General features: G+C 32.3%; 1 protein-coding gene across 1 annotated transcript; it reads left to right on the top strand.

Moving 5' to 3' along the window:
* Nucleotides 1-1485: 1485 nt before the first annotated feature.
* On the top strand, nucleotides 1486-3282 carry LOC121266396 (serine/threonine-protein kinase-like protein ACR4). The gene has a single exon (XM_041170212.1). The coding sequence runs from the start codon at nucleotides 1759-1761 to the stop codon at nucleotides 2758-2760; it is 1002 nt and encodes a 333-aa protein (XP_041026146.1). The 5' UTR covers nucleotides 1486-1758; the 3' UTR covers nucleotides 2761-3282.
* Nucleotides 3283-14322: the final 11040 nt, after the last annotated feature.

The following is a 14322-nucleotide window of genomic DNA, read 5'->3' on the forward strand; positions in this document are numbered from 1 at the left end:
GAAGCGAATAGGGAGTAGTAGTACTTGTAGTTGTGGGTTTCAGAGTACTTAATAATGAATGAATAAGATTATTGCATGAGACAATAATCTTGTTTAATTTTTTTTAAATAGTTAAAAATTACCACTAGTATATTTGTATATTTTTTCTTTAATATTTTAAAAAATAAAAAAATAAAACACACAAAAAACTAATTTGAACTAGTGATAATTTTGAGGGAGCAAGATGATGAAACTGAGTAACAACACCTTTAGCCTCGTTTGTTTTCACAATTCCTTTTAACTCATCTCATCTCATTTAATCATTACAACTTTCTTGAATTTTTACACAAAATAAAATAAGCAATTCAAAATTTTCAAATATCAAAATAAAAATAATATTAAAAAAATATATTCTAACAATATTTTATTCAACTTTTAATCTTAATTTTAACTCATCTCATTTGCGAAAATAAACAAGATCAAGAATTAAGGAGCATCTTTTATTTCACTTTGTTCGTTATGGTTGGGATGGATTTTTATGATTAATTCGGCCGCATAGGACAATTTTAGGCAATCTCATGCTCTTTTTTAATAAGCAATTTCATGTTACTTGTTCATACGCATGCTATTGTCAGTTTATTCTAGTGGTGCGCCACATATATGGCTTTTTGCATGATTCTCACAAGCTTAAAAAATTACGTTCGTGTTTGGAGTTTTGACTTTTTATTTTCCAAACTATAAGTTATAATTTAAAATTTTTTAAACAAATCCTTGGGAGATCCATTCTTTCAAGCTCCATATACTTTTAAATATAAACAGTGCACGTTAGTATAAAATGTAGAAAAATAGAAAAACATAAAATAAAAAATGGATCACTCTATGTATCTCTCTCTCACTTTGAAGTCTTGAAATCGGACAATTTGAGAACGTGTTTTCTCAAATTGTTATATACTCCACACGGCCATTTTGGTCTGTAAGTTTCGGTGCTGAAGAGTTTTAAGACGTTGGATGGATCGGACACCAAAGCAAACGATACTGCGTACAAGTACTCGTTTAATTTAATTTCTAACGATAACGAGATGGGAACATTTGACTACACAAATTTTGATGGGGCCAATAAGATTATGATCTTTGAGTTTGTTTAAGCTATTTGCAGATGAGCTCCAAAACTATGCATTTTGGTGGTTCTAACTAAAATGGTAAAAGGATGTATCAATATTCCTAATATCCAGCCATGCCAAACTACTCCACATGTGCTCGATCGATAACTTTCACTTGATCATTAGTCTTTTTCATGGTTTATTTGTGCCACACAAGACACATGTAGTAGGAGATGCATGCGGCCTAAAGTGTGGAAGGACGAATAGCAATCACACCTACTTCCTAATCAAGTTGAGATATAATATGGTTTCACTTCCTGACCTGTTAAACTTCTCTCTTACGTAGAAAAATCAGAAGCCCAATCCCAAATCAAGAGCAACCTAAGCATACGTCATGTTTCATTAAGGAGGCGGCCAACCGTGAACAAACGAAAGACACAACTAAAAACCATGGAAAGTTTCCAACCTTCTCACCCATCTAACCCCCCCAATATTCAAACCGATACCCTCTATTTTCTTCCCGATCATATCTGTCATTGATTGGTGATTTGGTTCCTTACCAACTTTGAATCCCATGTATATAAGCCGATTCCAACACCGTTACATTGACCAGCCAACCCCTTTCCTCTTTCCATATCCAAAGCTCTCTACCTAGTTAAACCCTGCAAACAGAACGAAGATGAATCCAATCAAGCATATTGCTTATCACGTTGTCATGGTTTGCCTATCCATCTCTCTCATCGTTCTTGGTATTGTTCTCTACTTTATTTGCAAAAAGAGATCTGTTGAATCCGAAGAACCACTTTCCATCAAGCCTTGTGCTCGTGCATACTCATTGACGGATATTGATACTGCCACTGATGGCTTCAACCACCGCAGAATTGTCGGCCGTGGCTGCCTAGGAACTGTATATGCAGCCATACTTGAGCAAGGAGAACTAGTAGCTATTAAGCGGATTCATCCACGGCTTGTTCTGAGCAATGCGGGATTTGGGTTTTCAAAGGTGATCAAATCACTTTCTTTTGCCCAACACCCCCATGTAGTTCCGATTATAGGCTTTTCGGAAGCTCCTGGTGAGAGAATTATATTAATGGAGTTTGTTGGCATGGCGAGTTTGGATTTCTATTTACATCAAAACCCAGATGGGGCGTCTCTGTTGGATTGGGGCCACCGTTTGAGAATTGCTGCCGGGGCTGCTCGGGGACTCGAATATCTGCACGAAGGCATCGCACCGAATATAGTCCATGGTTGTATCAAGGCCTCAAATATTTTGATTGACGAGAAATTTTGTGCTAGAGTTTGTGATTATGGGCTATCTTTTATGGCACCCCCCGGGGAGAAAGGCTTTGAAGGGTATGTGGATGATGAGTACTTGGGGGACAGAGGAGGTGGTGCTTGCAAGGAGAGTGATGTTTATGGCTTTGGGGTGCTTCTGCTAGAAATTCTGAGTGGGAGAGGAAGTGAAGAAATGCTACTTGTTAAGTGGGCATTGCCATTGATCAAGGACATGAGATTTTATGAACTTTTGGACCCAAGAATAGTAATTCCTTCTGATATAAAACCTCTTGTTAGACTGGCCAAAGTTGCTTCAGCTTGTGTTGGTAACTCAAGGAAGAGCAGGCCTTCCATGGGTCAAGTGGCATCAATTTTGAACAATTTAGAGACGGAGGTATGTCTTTGATTCACAGGTCTCTCCAAAACGAGCTAATGATTCAGTTGAGTTACAATATTCAGCACAATTCAGAGTGAGATTTTGAACAAATTGGTGCCCCTTTAAGTCACGAGCAGAAGTCAAGTACTACTGGTCTAAAATGGTTGCTGCTAATATCATTTGCAGAGAATTGTCAAGAGGAAAATGAAGAAATAGGAAAAATGGGAGTATTTGACTCTGATCAAATGCCATCTTAATGTTGTAGGTTTGAAACGTCTTTGCCATGTTTTTTTTTGTCCCGTCTTTGAGAATTACTCGGGGGAGCTCTTGGAATGCAAAGGTGGGATGGTGCCTCCATATTTTGGACGTGTTAATCTTTTCTTTTCGTGTGGGTGAAAAGAAAGGGGGGGGGGGGGGGGGGGGTGGGTGGGGTCTCTCTAGCCCTCTTATTTTGTGCAGTACTTTTTTGGCTTGATTTGATTAAACATCATCTGTATATCGTTAATGTACAATTATAAACAAGGCCATCGGCTACAAAGGATTTGTGTTTTATTTTTCGTCTTTTAGCCAAATTCTAGAATAAATTCACATGATGGATAGTATGACTAACAAGGACAAGGTATCCACATTTTATTATTTGGCAGAAGGGTATCCTTTTTGTTGTCACTTCCTATTGATCTAATTATTATTAGAATTTTGCGTTTCTGTCTTTGGTGGCCAGGGTGTAAAAATTGATTAAACCAACTGAACTGATGGATTTAATCCGGTTTGGTACTGATTTTTAACAATCGAAATCGGTTTGATTCTGATTTTTTTTTTTGAAAACCAGCTTGAACCGATCTGGACTAGTATATATATATATTTTAATTTTTTTATATTATATTACATGCTAAATTTCTAATTAATATAATATAAAATCTTAATCTTATTAATCAAGTTTATTAATATTATAACATAAAATTAATATAACATTTAATATAAGTTATACACTACTTATATTATATTAATATAATTAGACATTAATTATACTATTTTAATCTTATTATTCAAATCTATTAATCTCATTAATAAGTTGAACACTACTTATACTATATTGGTATAATTAGACACTAATGAATTAATAATTATTAATAATCAATACTAAATTATAACGATTAAATTTATTGTTGAAAAGTTATAATACTAAACTTATGTACTGTCATGCATGTAAACAAAAAAAACTGGACGAGACTGATCATAATCGGAAAAACTGAAAGTTTCGATTTTGATGATAAACTGGTTCATATCGATTATTAAATTCTCAAAATTGGTGTATACCAATTCAGTTCTAAATTTTTTTCAAACTAAGCCAGACTAATTACACCCCTACTAGTGGCCATGGAGAATAAGTTGAAGTCTTTTAGAGATTGTTGCTAATTATAAGACTTGTAAGTTTGACACAACAAAATCAGTCCTCTCATTCTCAATGATATTTTTTTTAATGACAAGGAGTTTCAAAGACAATATAAATGCAATATGTATTTTACTCGGTTAAATTTCAAAGCCGTATAACGTGCTTTCATTACATGTATTAAGTAAATTATTCACCGATAAGATGTTAGTTTGTGACCCCTCGAAATTGTTGCATACCCTTAAAGACCAAATTTCTTACCACTTGAGCCAAAGTTTAAGGGGATGTTTGGAAATAATTTTCAACTCATCTCATCTCATCTTATTTTATCTAACCTCATTTTATTTTCAAACATTGAAACAAACACAGATATTAATATATTATTTGTGAATAATAGTGAGATAGTTTGAGATGGTCTTAACTGCTAAACACAACTTACAAGTGTAATATCAATGCTAGTTACACATTAAGTAATAATAAATTGTTAAGAATTCATTAGATCTAACCACGGGGACGGTGGGTGTAACTTATTATTTGTGAATTGTGAGGACGTAATTGGTTGATCGTGCGCACAAAATTTTATCTTGCCTAAAGTTAGTTCGTTAAGTTAATTATAGCTTCGAGAGTTTTTTTTAGGAAAATAGTATCGATTTCCATGGTTGACGAGGAATTTGGTAAATGAAAAAAAAAAACACTTTTATTTGCAAAAATATGTCTGTTAATCATTGAACCAAGCGCGCTGATAATCCAGCTCAAATCCCATGGACTTGGGCCATATTTTGTGTCTTTCGAAATTTGGTTTGGTCTATCCAAGAACGAGGTTAAGCCCGAGTAGTGGTGCTTTTGGGCTGATAGACTTTTGCAAGGAAAAACTCTGAACAGATTACTTGAAAGGGGATGCTTTAAAGTATTAATTGTCGGATGTTGCTTTTGGAAAAGGAAAATACTATTCGTACAGAAATTTTTTATCGAAAATTTCCACCGAATTGCATTTTATTTTTTTTAATTTTTTTTACTTAATGATTAAGTAAGTATTTTTTAAATGAATTTGTGATTTTTTTATATTTTTTTTAAAATATTTAGAATGTTTAAAAAAATGATTGAAAACAATGAAAAAGAAAAGGGAAAAAAAAAAAAGACATTTGTCCTTTCGGTGAGGATTTTTTGAAAGAATCTTCTGTGTGCGTAGCAATTCCTTTTGGAAAAATCTATTTATTATTTTTTGAATAAAACTACTTTGCCTCCTACATTTACCGCTCAAGTTGACCACTTGAGTAATTTTTTTTCTTAGTGATTAATGAAGTGATTTTAAGTGTATTGAAATATTTTTTTTATTTGTTAAAAATATTTAAAAATATTAAAAAATGAAAAAAAATCCAAAACAACGTGTGGTAACTTTGAGCGGGCTACTCTAGACGGTAAAGTAGCTCGACTCTTATTTTTTTATCATTATATATATTTTCAATATCTTTTAACATGATATTAAATAATATGCTTATAAGTAAAACACAATAAATAATTTTTAATGATTTAATATTATATCATTAAATAATGAGAGAATGATGATAAAAGATATGATGAGAGAAGAGGCAAATATCATCAGATTTTAAGATTTATCAATCTTAAAAAAAAACCCACCGCGAAAAAATAGAACAACGATATTTTACATTGTACTTGAAATAGATAGTATTCATTCAATATAAAATTATGGGTTATTTGGATAATTTCACTTATCAATTTAATTTTTCTTAAACACAACTATTAAAATACCTCAAGTTTACATTAAATATATACCATCCAATTTCCTATTCCAAACAATTAGGAAAATTTTGATGAAATAATAGTGGGATTTACCATATGAGAGTACTCATCTATCTCATAATCCGCCATTTATCAATTTAAAACCTAACTCTTACCCTTGGCGGATTTTCCTTCAAACGAAGTTCTCAATCGGCAACAAAGGATAACAATTATAAGGAAAGCAATATTCCCACCTACAAATTCTATTGAGGGTTTTTACTGATTGTTTTTCTTATTTAATAGTTAAGGAAATATTTTTAATGAGTTTGTGATTTTTTTTAAATATTTAAAGGGTTTAAAAAATATTTAAAAAAAAATATTTTGCACTATCAATAGAAATTTTCGGTGGATTTTCTCGGTTGACATAGCAGAGTCTTAACAATAACGGTAAAATGAGGGGATAGGCCTCCCAATCAATGTCAATCTAAATTCCATTCTCTCTTCTCATTATAAGAGGATGATTTCAAACTTTGCGACTTTAAACTTAATTTTAAGTTAAAGTAAAGTAATCAAGACTTTATGCAAGGAAAAGATGGCAATAAAATGAGATAAAAAGTAAGCTTTGGGTGAGAACCTAATATCAAATCATTTTACATTGACCATTTGTCATAATTTTGCGCGTTAAACTCGACTCTAAATTATCATTTCTCACCCTATATATATATTTTGGGTTGGATTCGTACAACAGCATTGGGGCAACATCATCGACCAACATTTTCTACGCCATGGGGTCCATGGCCTTTTAAAGATTCCTTGACCAAAGTCTCCTTCAACTCACCTTTAACACTTCTCTATTGACATGGACACGAACATGATTTTTGTTAAGGTAAATATTTTAGCTACGTATAAAGAGATTATACAAAAGTAAATATATAATTTGATATATATAAACTTGATGTATTATGTCAGATTATAAAATTACTTTTATTATAAAGTAAAACTAATAGACAGATTTCATGAAACCATATCAATTTATTGGTTTGCTTTGTATAATCTCTTTATGTCTGTATCAATTCTCTTCTATTAAATATAAATTTCACCATAGAACATTAGGTTAATGACTGATAGAGAAATGCGAGGCTTATCAAGAGAATAATAATAAAAAAAATATTTTATAAATATAATTGATTTGATATGATGTATCAGATTGTAAAGTTTTTTTTTTGAGCAATTATTTACTCAACCGCCCACTATTCATACATACTCCACACACTAGCCCAATATTGTCCCGCGTCTCCCCCTTACTAGTCCCACGTCCTTCCCCCGTAATAGGAACAAGAGGGTTCCTTATGCGTTTCTTCTCATAAAAAAATTTTTCCAAGTTGGGCTCTACAGTACCCATCTTCTACACAGTATATTTGATATTTATCAAATTATTTTACAAGCAAGTATTAGACCTAGAAAAACAAGATGAGAGATTGTCGAAGAGTAGGGAAGCAAAATGCCCAATTGTTATATAGGCTATATAAATTATGGAAAACAACCTCCAAACAGTGCTCAAATCGACACTATTTCTAGACACAAGGGGTTTTGAAATCGACGGAAGCATGGGGGTCGCGTTTGTCGTCGATTCGAGCTTGCCACTTGATTCACTGCTATGGGTTAAGTTTGCCCTAGATTCACTGCAGAGAGGGAGAGAGCAAAGAGGGAGAAGACGTGGGACGTAATGAGGGGGTGTTCTTGGGAGAGAAAACATTTGAACTTTCAAATGTAAGAAACGGCAACGTTTAAAAAAGAAAAAAACAAAAGAAGAAAAAGCCATGTGGGCTGGTATGCGGAGGATGTATGAATAGTGGACGGTGAAGTAGAATATATATATTTTTAATACAGTAGGTTTAATTATATATCACATGATCAATTCATATCAATTCATAATTTTTTTACAGTATTCTTTACCGAGGTAGCATTTGATCTATGATAGAATATTTATGAGAATTTAACTTCAAACAAAAGATGACAGGGCTCCCATTGTTTTTCGAGCTGAACTCGTTATTGCAGGGATAGAACACGTTTCTCTCCAATTAGTCTAGCTAGCATCCAGCTTGTGTCTCTCCAAAATCGGTCGAGCACATCCAACCTGTGTTTTCTGAACCCTGTGTCATCGTCAGCATAGAGATGAAACCCAAAGAAAATTATGCACTAATTAACCATACACCCTTGTCATCAATCATCAAGCGCGCATTAATATCATTAAGTGCTGTTCAAGTCCTAAATCCTAGCAAAAAAATAGACCCCAAACAACTAATGCCTTGAACAAGAATTGGCTAGAACCTAACTTTACGAAGATGCCATATGTCTTGAAAGTCTCAAGTTTTCATATACATTTTTTCCTTTTGTATTTGGGTAAAGTCAAATCATAGTGGATGTTAAGGAAAATCAAAATGGATGACAAAATACTCATTAGAAATCCTGCCAACAATACACCAAAAATGGACTTGTTAACTGCCTCACCTTGAGCGGAGCGGGGTTGGTCATGACAGAGATCATGAGGCGATTGCTGTTACAATGGGTGGCAACAAAAGAGACTATAGGGAGAAAGAAACGAAGCTGAACATTGATGGAGTGGCGGCAAAGCAAGCTATCAGCAATGGCAGCTAAGGATTGTTCCATGTCTCAACAGTCCAAATCGATCGAACACAAGTGAAGAAGACACCGATTTGTTGTTTAACTGATCATGGACTACTATCTTCAGCAACACACACTCATTTTAAAATTGAATTTCGGTGGTGTTAGTCGATATTTTACACCAAGTCCTATTCAAATGGTGATTCGATCATTATTTATACATATCTATCAATCAACCCTGGCATTAATGGAGTATCCCAACTGTTGATCCACATGCTACTGTCATTGAATTACGATGAGCCATGACATTTAAAAGAACAATAAAACAAAACAAAACAAAAGTGATCCGCGGAGCAAAAGTTGGTTGATTCGCATCTAAATTGACTCTGTATATTTTTGGAATTTGGCTAACCTTTTGAAAACTAACTCTCTTAGTTCCGCTTTATCGGGTTGACATGGTTGAGAAGAAAGGTTCGAAAACGACCCTTTCACTTTTACTCTATTTGAAACGTCTTGCTTTACAGCTGAACCCCCTTAATTTGTTCCTCCAAGCATGGTCATGTTCATCGTCACCCTGCATATCATCCCACCCACCCTCTCTCGCGGCTGAAAGTGGCCGTACCCTTGCTGATCTGGGCTGATGTCAAGCACTGTACTGCTTTTGGAGATCGATCGATCGTTGAGCTCAAGCTCTCGGCCTACTCCGACGTCGACGTTCGTAGGCCAAGCCTAATCATGTCAAGCTCCTAATTAACCTTGTATATATTTTCGTCGCTTGGCTTTTTTTTGTCACTGTTTTTTAATACCCATTGGCCATTCAGTTATGGAGGGCAGGCTTTTTCTTGTATCAAGTACAAACCATTCATGCTATATATGAATATAAACATCCGATTGATAACAAAAAAATAATGAGAAATTACGACATAACACTCCTTAAGATTCGAATTTTCAATTTTTTGAATTTTTTAAAAATCTGAAATATATTGGTCTCGTAAGACGTCTACTATTTTGGAGAATGATTTTGTAAAGACTTTTACCCCCTTTCTATGTACTCATGACAGTTTTTTTTATGACACATGGCGCGCATGTCTCATAACAGGACAGAAGTAACATGATGCAGTATCTCACATTCAACCTTCAATTTCAAGACCCAGGCCTTGGCGCCCCAATTGCAAAGACTTTTTAGCTAGGCATAGTGAATAATACTTGATTGAAAAGTGTCCTCGATTTAACATACCTAGGTTGATTGTTTTTGGTATGGATTTTGACCATGCATGGCACGTTAGCTACCTACAATTGTTCGATAAAAGTAATCCTGGGAGCAAAAAGTCTTTGATTTTGCCTCTTTAACTTCGTATGGTTATAGATGTTCTTTTCTTTTTTAGAATGCCCACAAAAAGTTCTCACAAGAGCAAGTTAATTACAAATTGGCATATTTCATGTAATATGCTAAATTTTATCTTATTGTAAAAATAATTTTACAATTTGATGTAACACATCAAACCTTGTGATCGGCTTATAAATTCACTACTCGTATGTTATCTCATACAAAGATGAAGTATTTCTCTTTTTTCTTTCCTTTTTTTTTTTCCAGCTCTCAAAACTTTGACAAGTATCTAAGCCACAAAGGTACAAAAGGGATCGGTCTCATTCAATGATAGATGTGGTCTACCTACGATCCTTTGATAAGAACTAGTCAAATATTCAATGGATTTAATCCTTAGTAATTAGCACGATATAGGAAAGCGTCCTGCAATTTGTCTTTCAGTTTCCCTAAGGACAGATTAATTTTTATTTTGGCATGTTTATTTTCCTCGAAATTAGTTTATGTAGATGAGATGAATTAAGATAAACGTTGAAAGGTGAATAAAATATTATTAGAATATATTTTCTTAATATTATTTTTGTTTTGGAATTTGAAAAAATTGAATTGTTTATTTTATTTTGTGTGAAAAATTGAAAAATTTGTAACGATTAAATGAGATGAGATGAGAATGGTAGAAAAAATAAACGATACGTTAGGGTTTGTTTGAGAAGTGAGATGATCTCATGATCTCAAAACTTTTCATAATTTCCTTCCTAATTAATATCACTCAAATACATAAGCTTTTCAATTTCAAATCTTCAACTTTTGTATGATCTAATCATTACAACTTTTTCAAACTTTCAAATAAAATACAAAAAATAATACAAATTTTCAAGTTTCAAAACAAAGATAATCTTAAAAAATTATATTATGACAATATTTTTAACTTTATAGTATTTTTATTCAACTTTTTCACTCTCATTTTTCAAAACCCAATAAAACATCTTAACCCAAATTAGTTCACTATTATTTACAAACTATTTCACTATTATTTACGAAATTATAATCTCATCTTACCTCCCAAACAAGTCTTAATGTTTTTATTTTAATTTTTTTAAAAAACAAAGAATTTCATATCAAAGCTAGCTCACATTATATATGGTGGGAGCTGCACCCTCTACGATAGATTGTATCAATAAATACCCTTATGCTACACTGATCACAGCATGAGCAAAACCCAAAACAATACAAAAACCTTTCCATTTGCACCTCAAATATGCACAACCAGCCTTCTCCAAAGTTAAATTACTTTTTACATTTTAGCGCTTTAATACTATGAAAGAATAGAGACCCGAAGTCTTAGACCTCGTTTGGTTATACAGATGAGATGAGATGAGATGAAAGTTGAAAATTGAATAAAAATATTATTAGAATATAATTTTTTAATATAATTTTTGTTTTGTAATTTGAAAAAATTGAATCGTTTATTGTATTTTGTTTGAGAGTTTGAAAAAATTGTAATGATTATAATTCTTGTCTTTTGTAATGATTATAATGTTTGGAAGTTTTGGGATGAGATGATTTGTGAAAAATCAGACCTTATACATGATTCTCCTAGCCTAACTGATGAATTATAATTCTTCATGTAATCAATGAAATATAATCTACATCAAAACTTCGGTATATTAGTATATTAGACCAAAGCTATGATTTGGATGAATAGTAATCAAATGAGAGATTTTGAGCTTAATAGTAATCGAACAATTTTTTAATTTTATCTATTCATTTTCACAAGCTTTAAGGCCTCGTTTATATAGTGAGAAGAGATGATGAGATGATCCGTAAATAGTAGTGAAAAGTTTGTGAATAGTAGTGAGATTTTAAGAAATAAGAGAGAAAAAGTTGAATAAAAATATTATAAAGTTAAAATATTATTAGAATATTATTTTTTAATATAATTTTTGTTTTGAGATTTGAAAAAGTTGAATATTTTTGTTTTAATAAAATATTTTTGTTATAAAATATTTTTTATGTTTTGAAAAGGTTGAATTTTTTAATATTATTTTTTATATTTGAAAAAGTTGAGATTTGAAAAGGATAAAATGAGATGACAGGACTTTGCTATCCAAACCGAGCCTAATATAATACTTGTTTTAAAATATATTTTTATTTAGTTTTTTCTCTTATTTTTCAAAATTTAATCAAATATATCTTTATTTAAACTATTTCACTACTAAAAATTTGAAATACTTTAAGCATCTAAACATGCTTTTAACTTAGAAATATTCAACATTGATATATTCGTTGTTTAGATTAATGGAGTACTAGCTAGGTGTTTTGCGACCAATTAACAGAAATATAAAAAATATGCTATATATTTGAAATTTCTATGAATTTGTCAAAATCTTGATCAAAACACAATACCTAATTATACTGATGAGATTGAACGTACAGTGACATTACTAGATCGTTAAGTTACAAATTTAAATTATTAGGATAAGTACCAAACCAGAAGATAACTCTATCGGAATATATATACACGATCTAATTAATATAGACTCTTCAACAAAACTCAGATGAGAGAGAGAGAGAGAGAGAGAGAGAGAGAGAGAGATGATTATATAAAGCCAAGATTAGCAACAGACAAATAGAGAACCTGATCAGAAACATGCATGGCCTCCTTTTCTATTTAAGGGAAACAAACAACTTTGGACAGTGTCCCAAAACCCTAATCCATACGTTAAAGTTTTAAAACACAAAGCTTATAGCGTAAGCTTCTCATTGCGTGGCTTGTTTGAGACGCTCCAAGTCCATGATATGTCGGCTAGTACAAGCAATAAAATATGATTAACGAGGAAAGGTGTTTTTCTCCACAATCATGTTCCTTCCAATGCCTTGTAATCGCTAATTTTCCACGAGTCATAAATCATTTCTAACTGCATTCAGCTCAGAATAATAGTAATAATAATAAAAAAGTCCTGGTGAGAGACAGAATAAAATAAAATTAAATTTAGAATTAATTACAATAATAATAAAAAAAAGGGGGGATGTCAAACTTGGCCGAAAAGCCATATCTTCGAAAATTTTGTGAAATAAAAAAAAAATTGGGATGTGTAAGTGCCACGTTGCTTAGTTTAGAAGTGTAATCTCCGACCGCGTAGTACTCTTTCAGTGGTCCCGTAGCTACTGACCCTGTATTTCTGCTGATTTGACTGGGTTGTAGATGTACAAACGGTGATGTGGCGCATATTGATTGGCCAACTTATTTGCTGATGCAAACAATTTGGTTCAGAACACCCGGCGATTATTTATAGAGCGGTGCACCGCTCATTTTGAACTAGCCGCTAGTTTAAAATGTTGTTTTTATTTTTTATTATTTTTAAATATTATTAAAAAATATAAAAAATAATTAATACACTAATAGTTACTTTCTTAATTATTAAGTAAAATAACAAAAATAAAAAATATGAAGTGTCAAAATGAGGGGCAAATAGAATGGATAAATTAAGTAATATTTTTCTTATTTATAAGGACTATAATAGTAACTAAGAATATTCTAAAAATACATCACTATTATTTCTTATTTTATTATTATTATTTTTATCTATTTTTCACAATTATTTCACAATTGTTTTTTTTATTGGTAAATCAGTAAGATTAATTGTGCAAATTATAGATAAAAAAATTTAGAATTATAAAATGATTGATCATATAGTTTTTGTTTTTTTGTTTTTATCTGATCATATAGTTTTCGAGTGTAGTTAACTGATTCCGGACATCGCAAAAATATATATACAATAAGTTATGAAAAATGTTGTCATTGTTATTAGGTGTGGTCGACTCGTACATATATAATTGTAAGTAATGGATAAATAAAACGGTCGCTGGTCGAATTACGTACACGGCAAATTCCTGATTTCGCAGTAAATTCCAGCCAAAAACTCGCAGAGACAGAGAAAAGGAGAGTAAAGATGATTCCTTTCTTGGCATGAGAAGTCTACGTAAAGAAAGGGATTAAGATCAAGAAGACAAGAATTCACAGGTACGCTGTTGGTCATGTAATGTAATATTATGCCTTGTTATTTTCATATTTGTTGGTACGTTCCTACGTACATTTTTCATTTATTTTTTTTGTTTACAACAGCTTTAAGTGTACTCTAGGTTGACACTGCAGCTGAATCTCCCAACTATCTCTCCCCTAGATGTCTCTGAAGAGGTGAAACGTCCCCATGCCAGAAGAATCAGGTTGCCTCATCTCCACTCTAGCTACCCTTTTTCACATTAGGTTTCACTTTCCTAAGTAAGCTTTTAAGTAAGCTCAACATTCTTTAGACACATAGCAAAATACAAAAGAAAAAAAGAAGAGAGAGAGAGAGAGAGAGAGAGAATTAAACGACCGAAGACTGCATTCGTCCTCTCTAATATTTATTGCGTACAAGTACTAGCGTATGTATATTGTACACTAGCATATCCAAAACTTAACGTGCAAGCATCCTTGCACTATTTCAAGAATTTTATCTCTTCTTTTCCC

This window comes from Juglans microcarpa x Juglans regia, chromosome 5D (genome assembly GCF_004785595.1).
Source record: "Juglans microcarpa x Juglans regia isolate MS1-56 chromosome 5D, Jm3101_v1.0, whole genome shotgun sequence".
In the NCBI taxonomy this organism is placed as follows: Eukaryota; Viridiplantae; Streptophyta; class Magnoliopsida; order Fagales; family Juglandaceae; genus Juglans; species Juglans microcarpa x Juglans regia.

What these genes read in the sequence shown, in the direction of transcription:
- LOC121266396 (XM_041170212.1), top strand. Translation starts at nt 1,759, where the DNA reads ATGAATCCAATCAAGCATATTGCTTATCACGTTGTCATGGTTTGCCTA.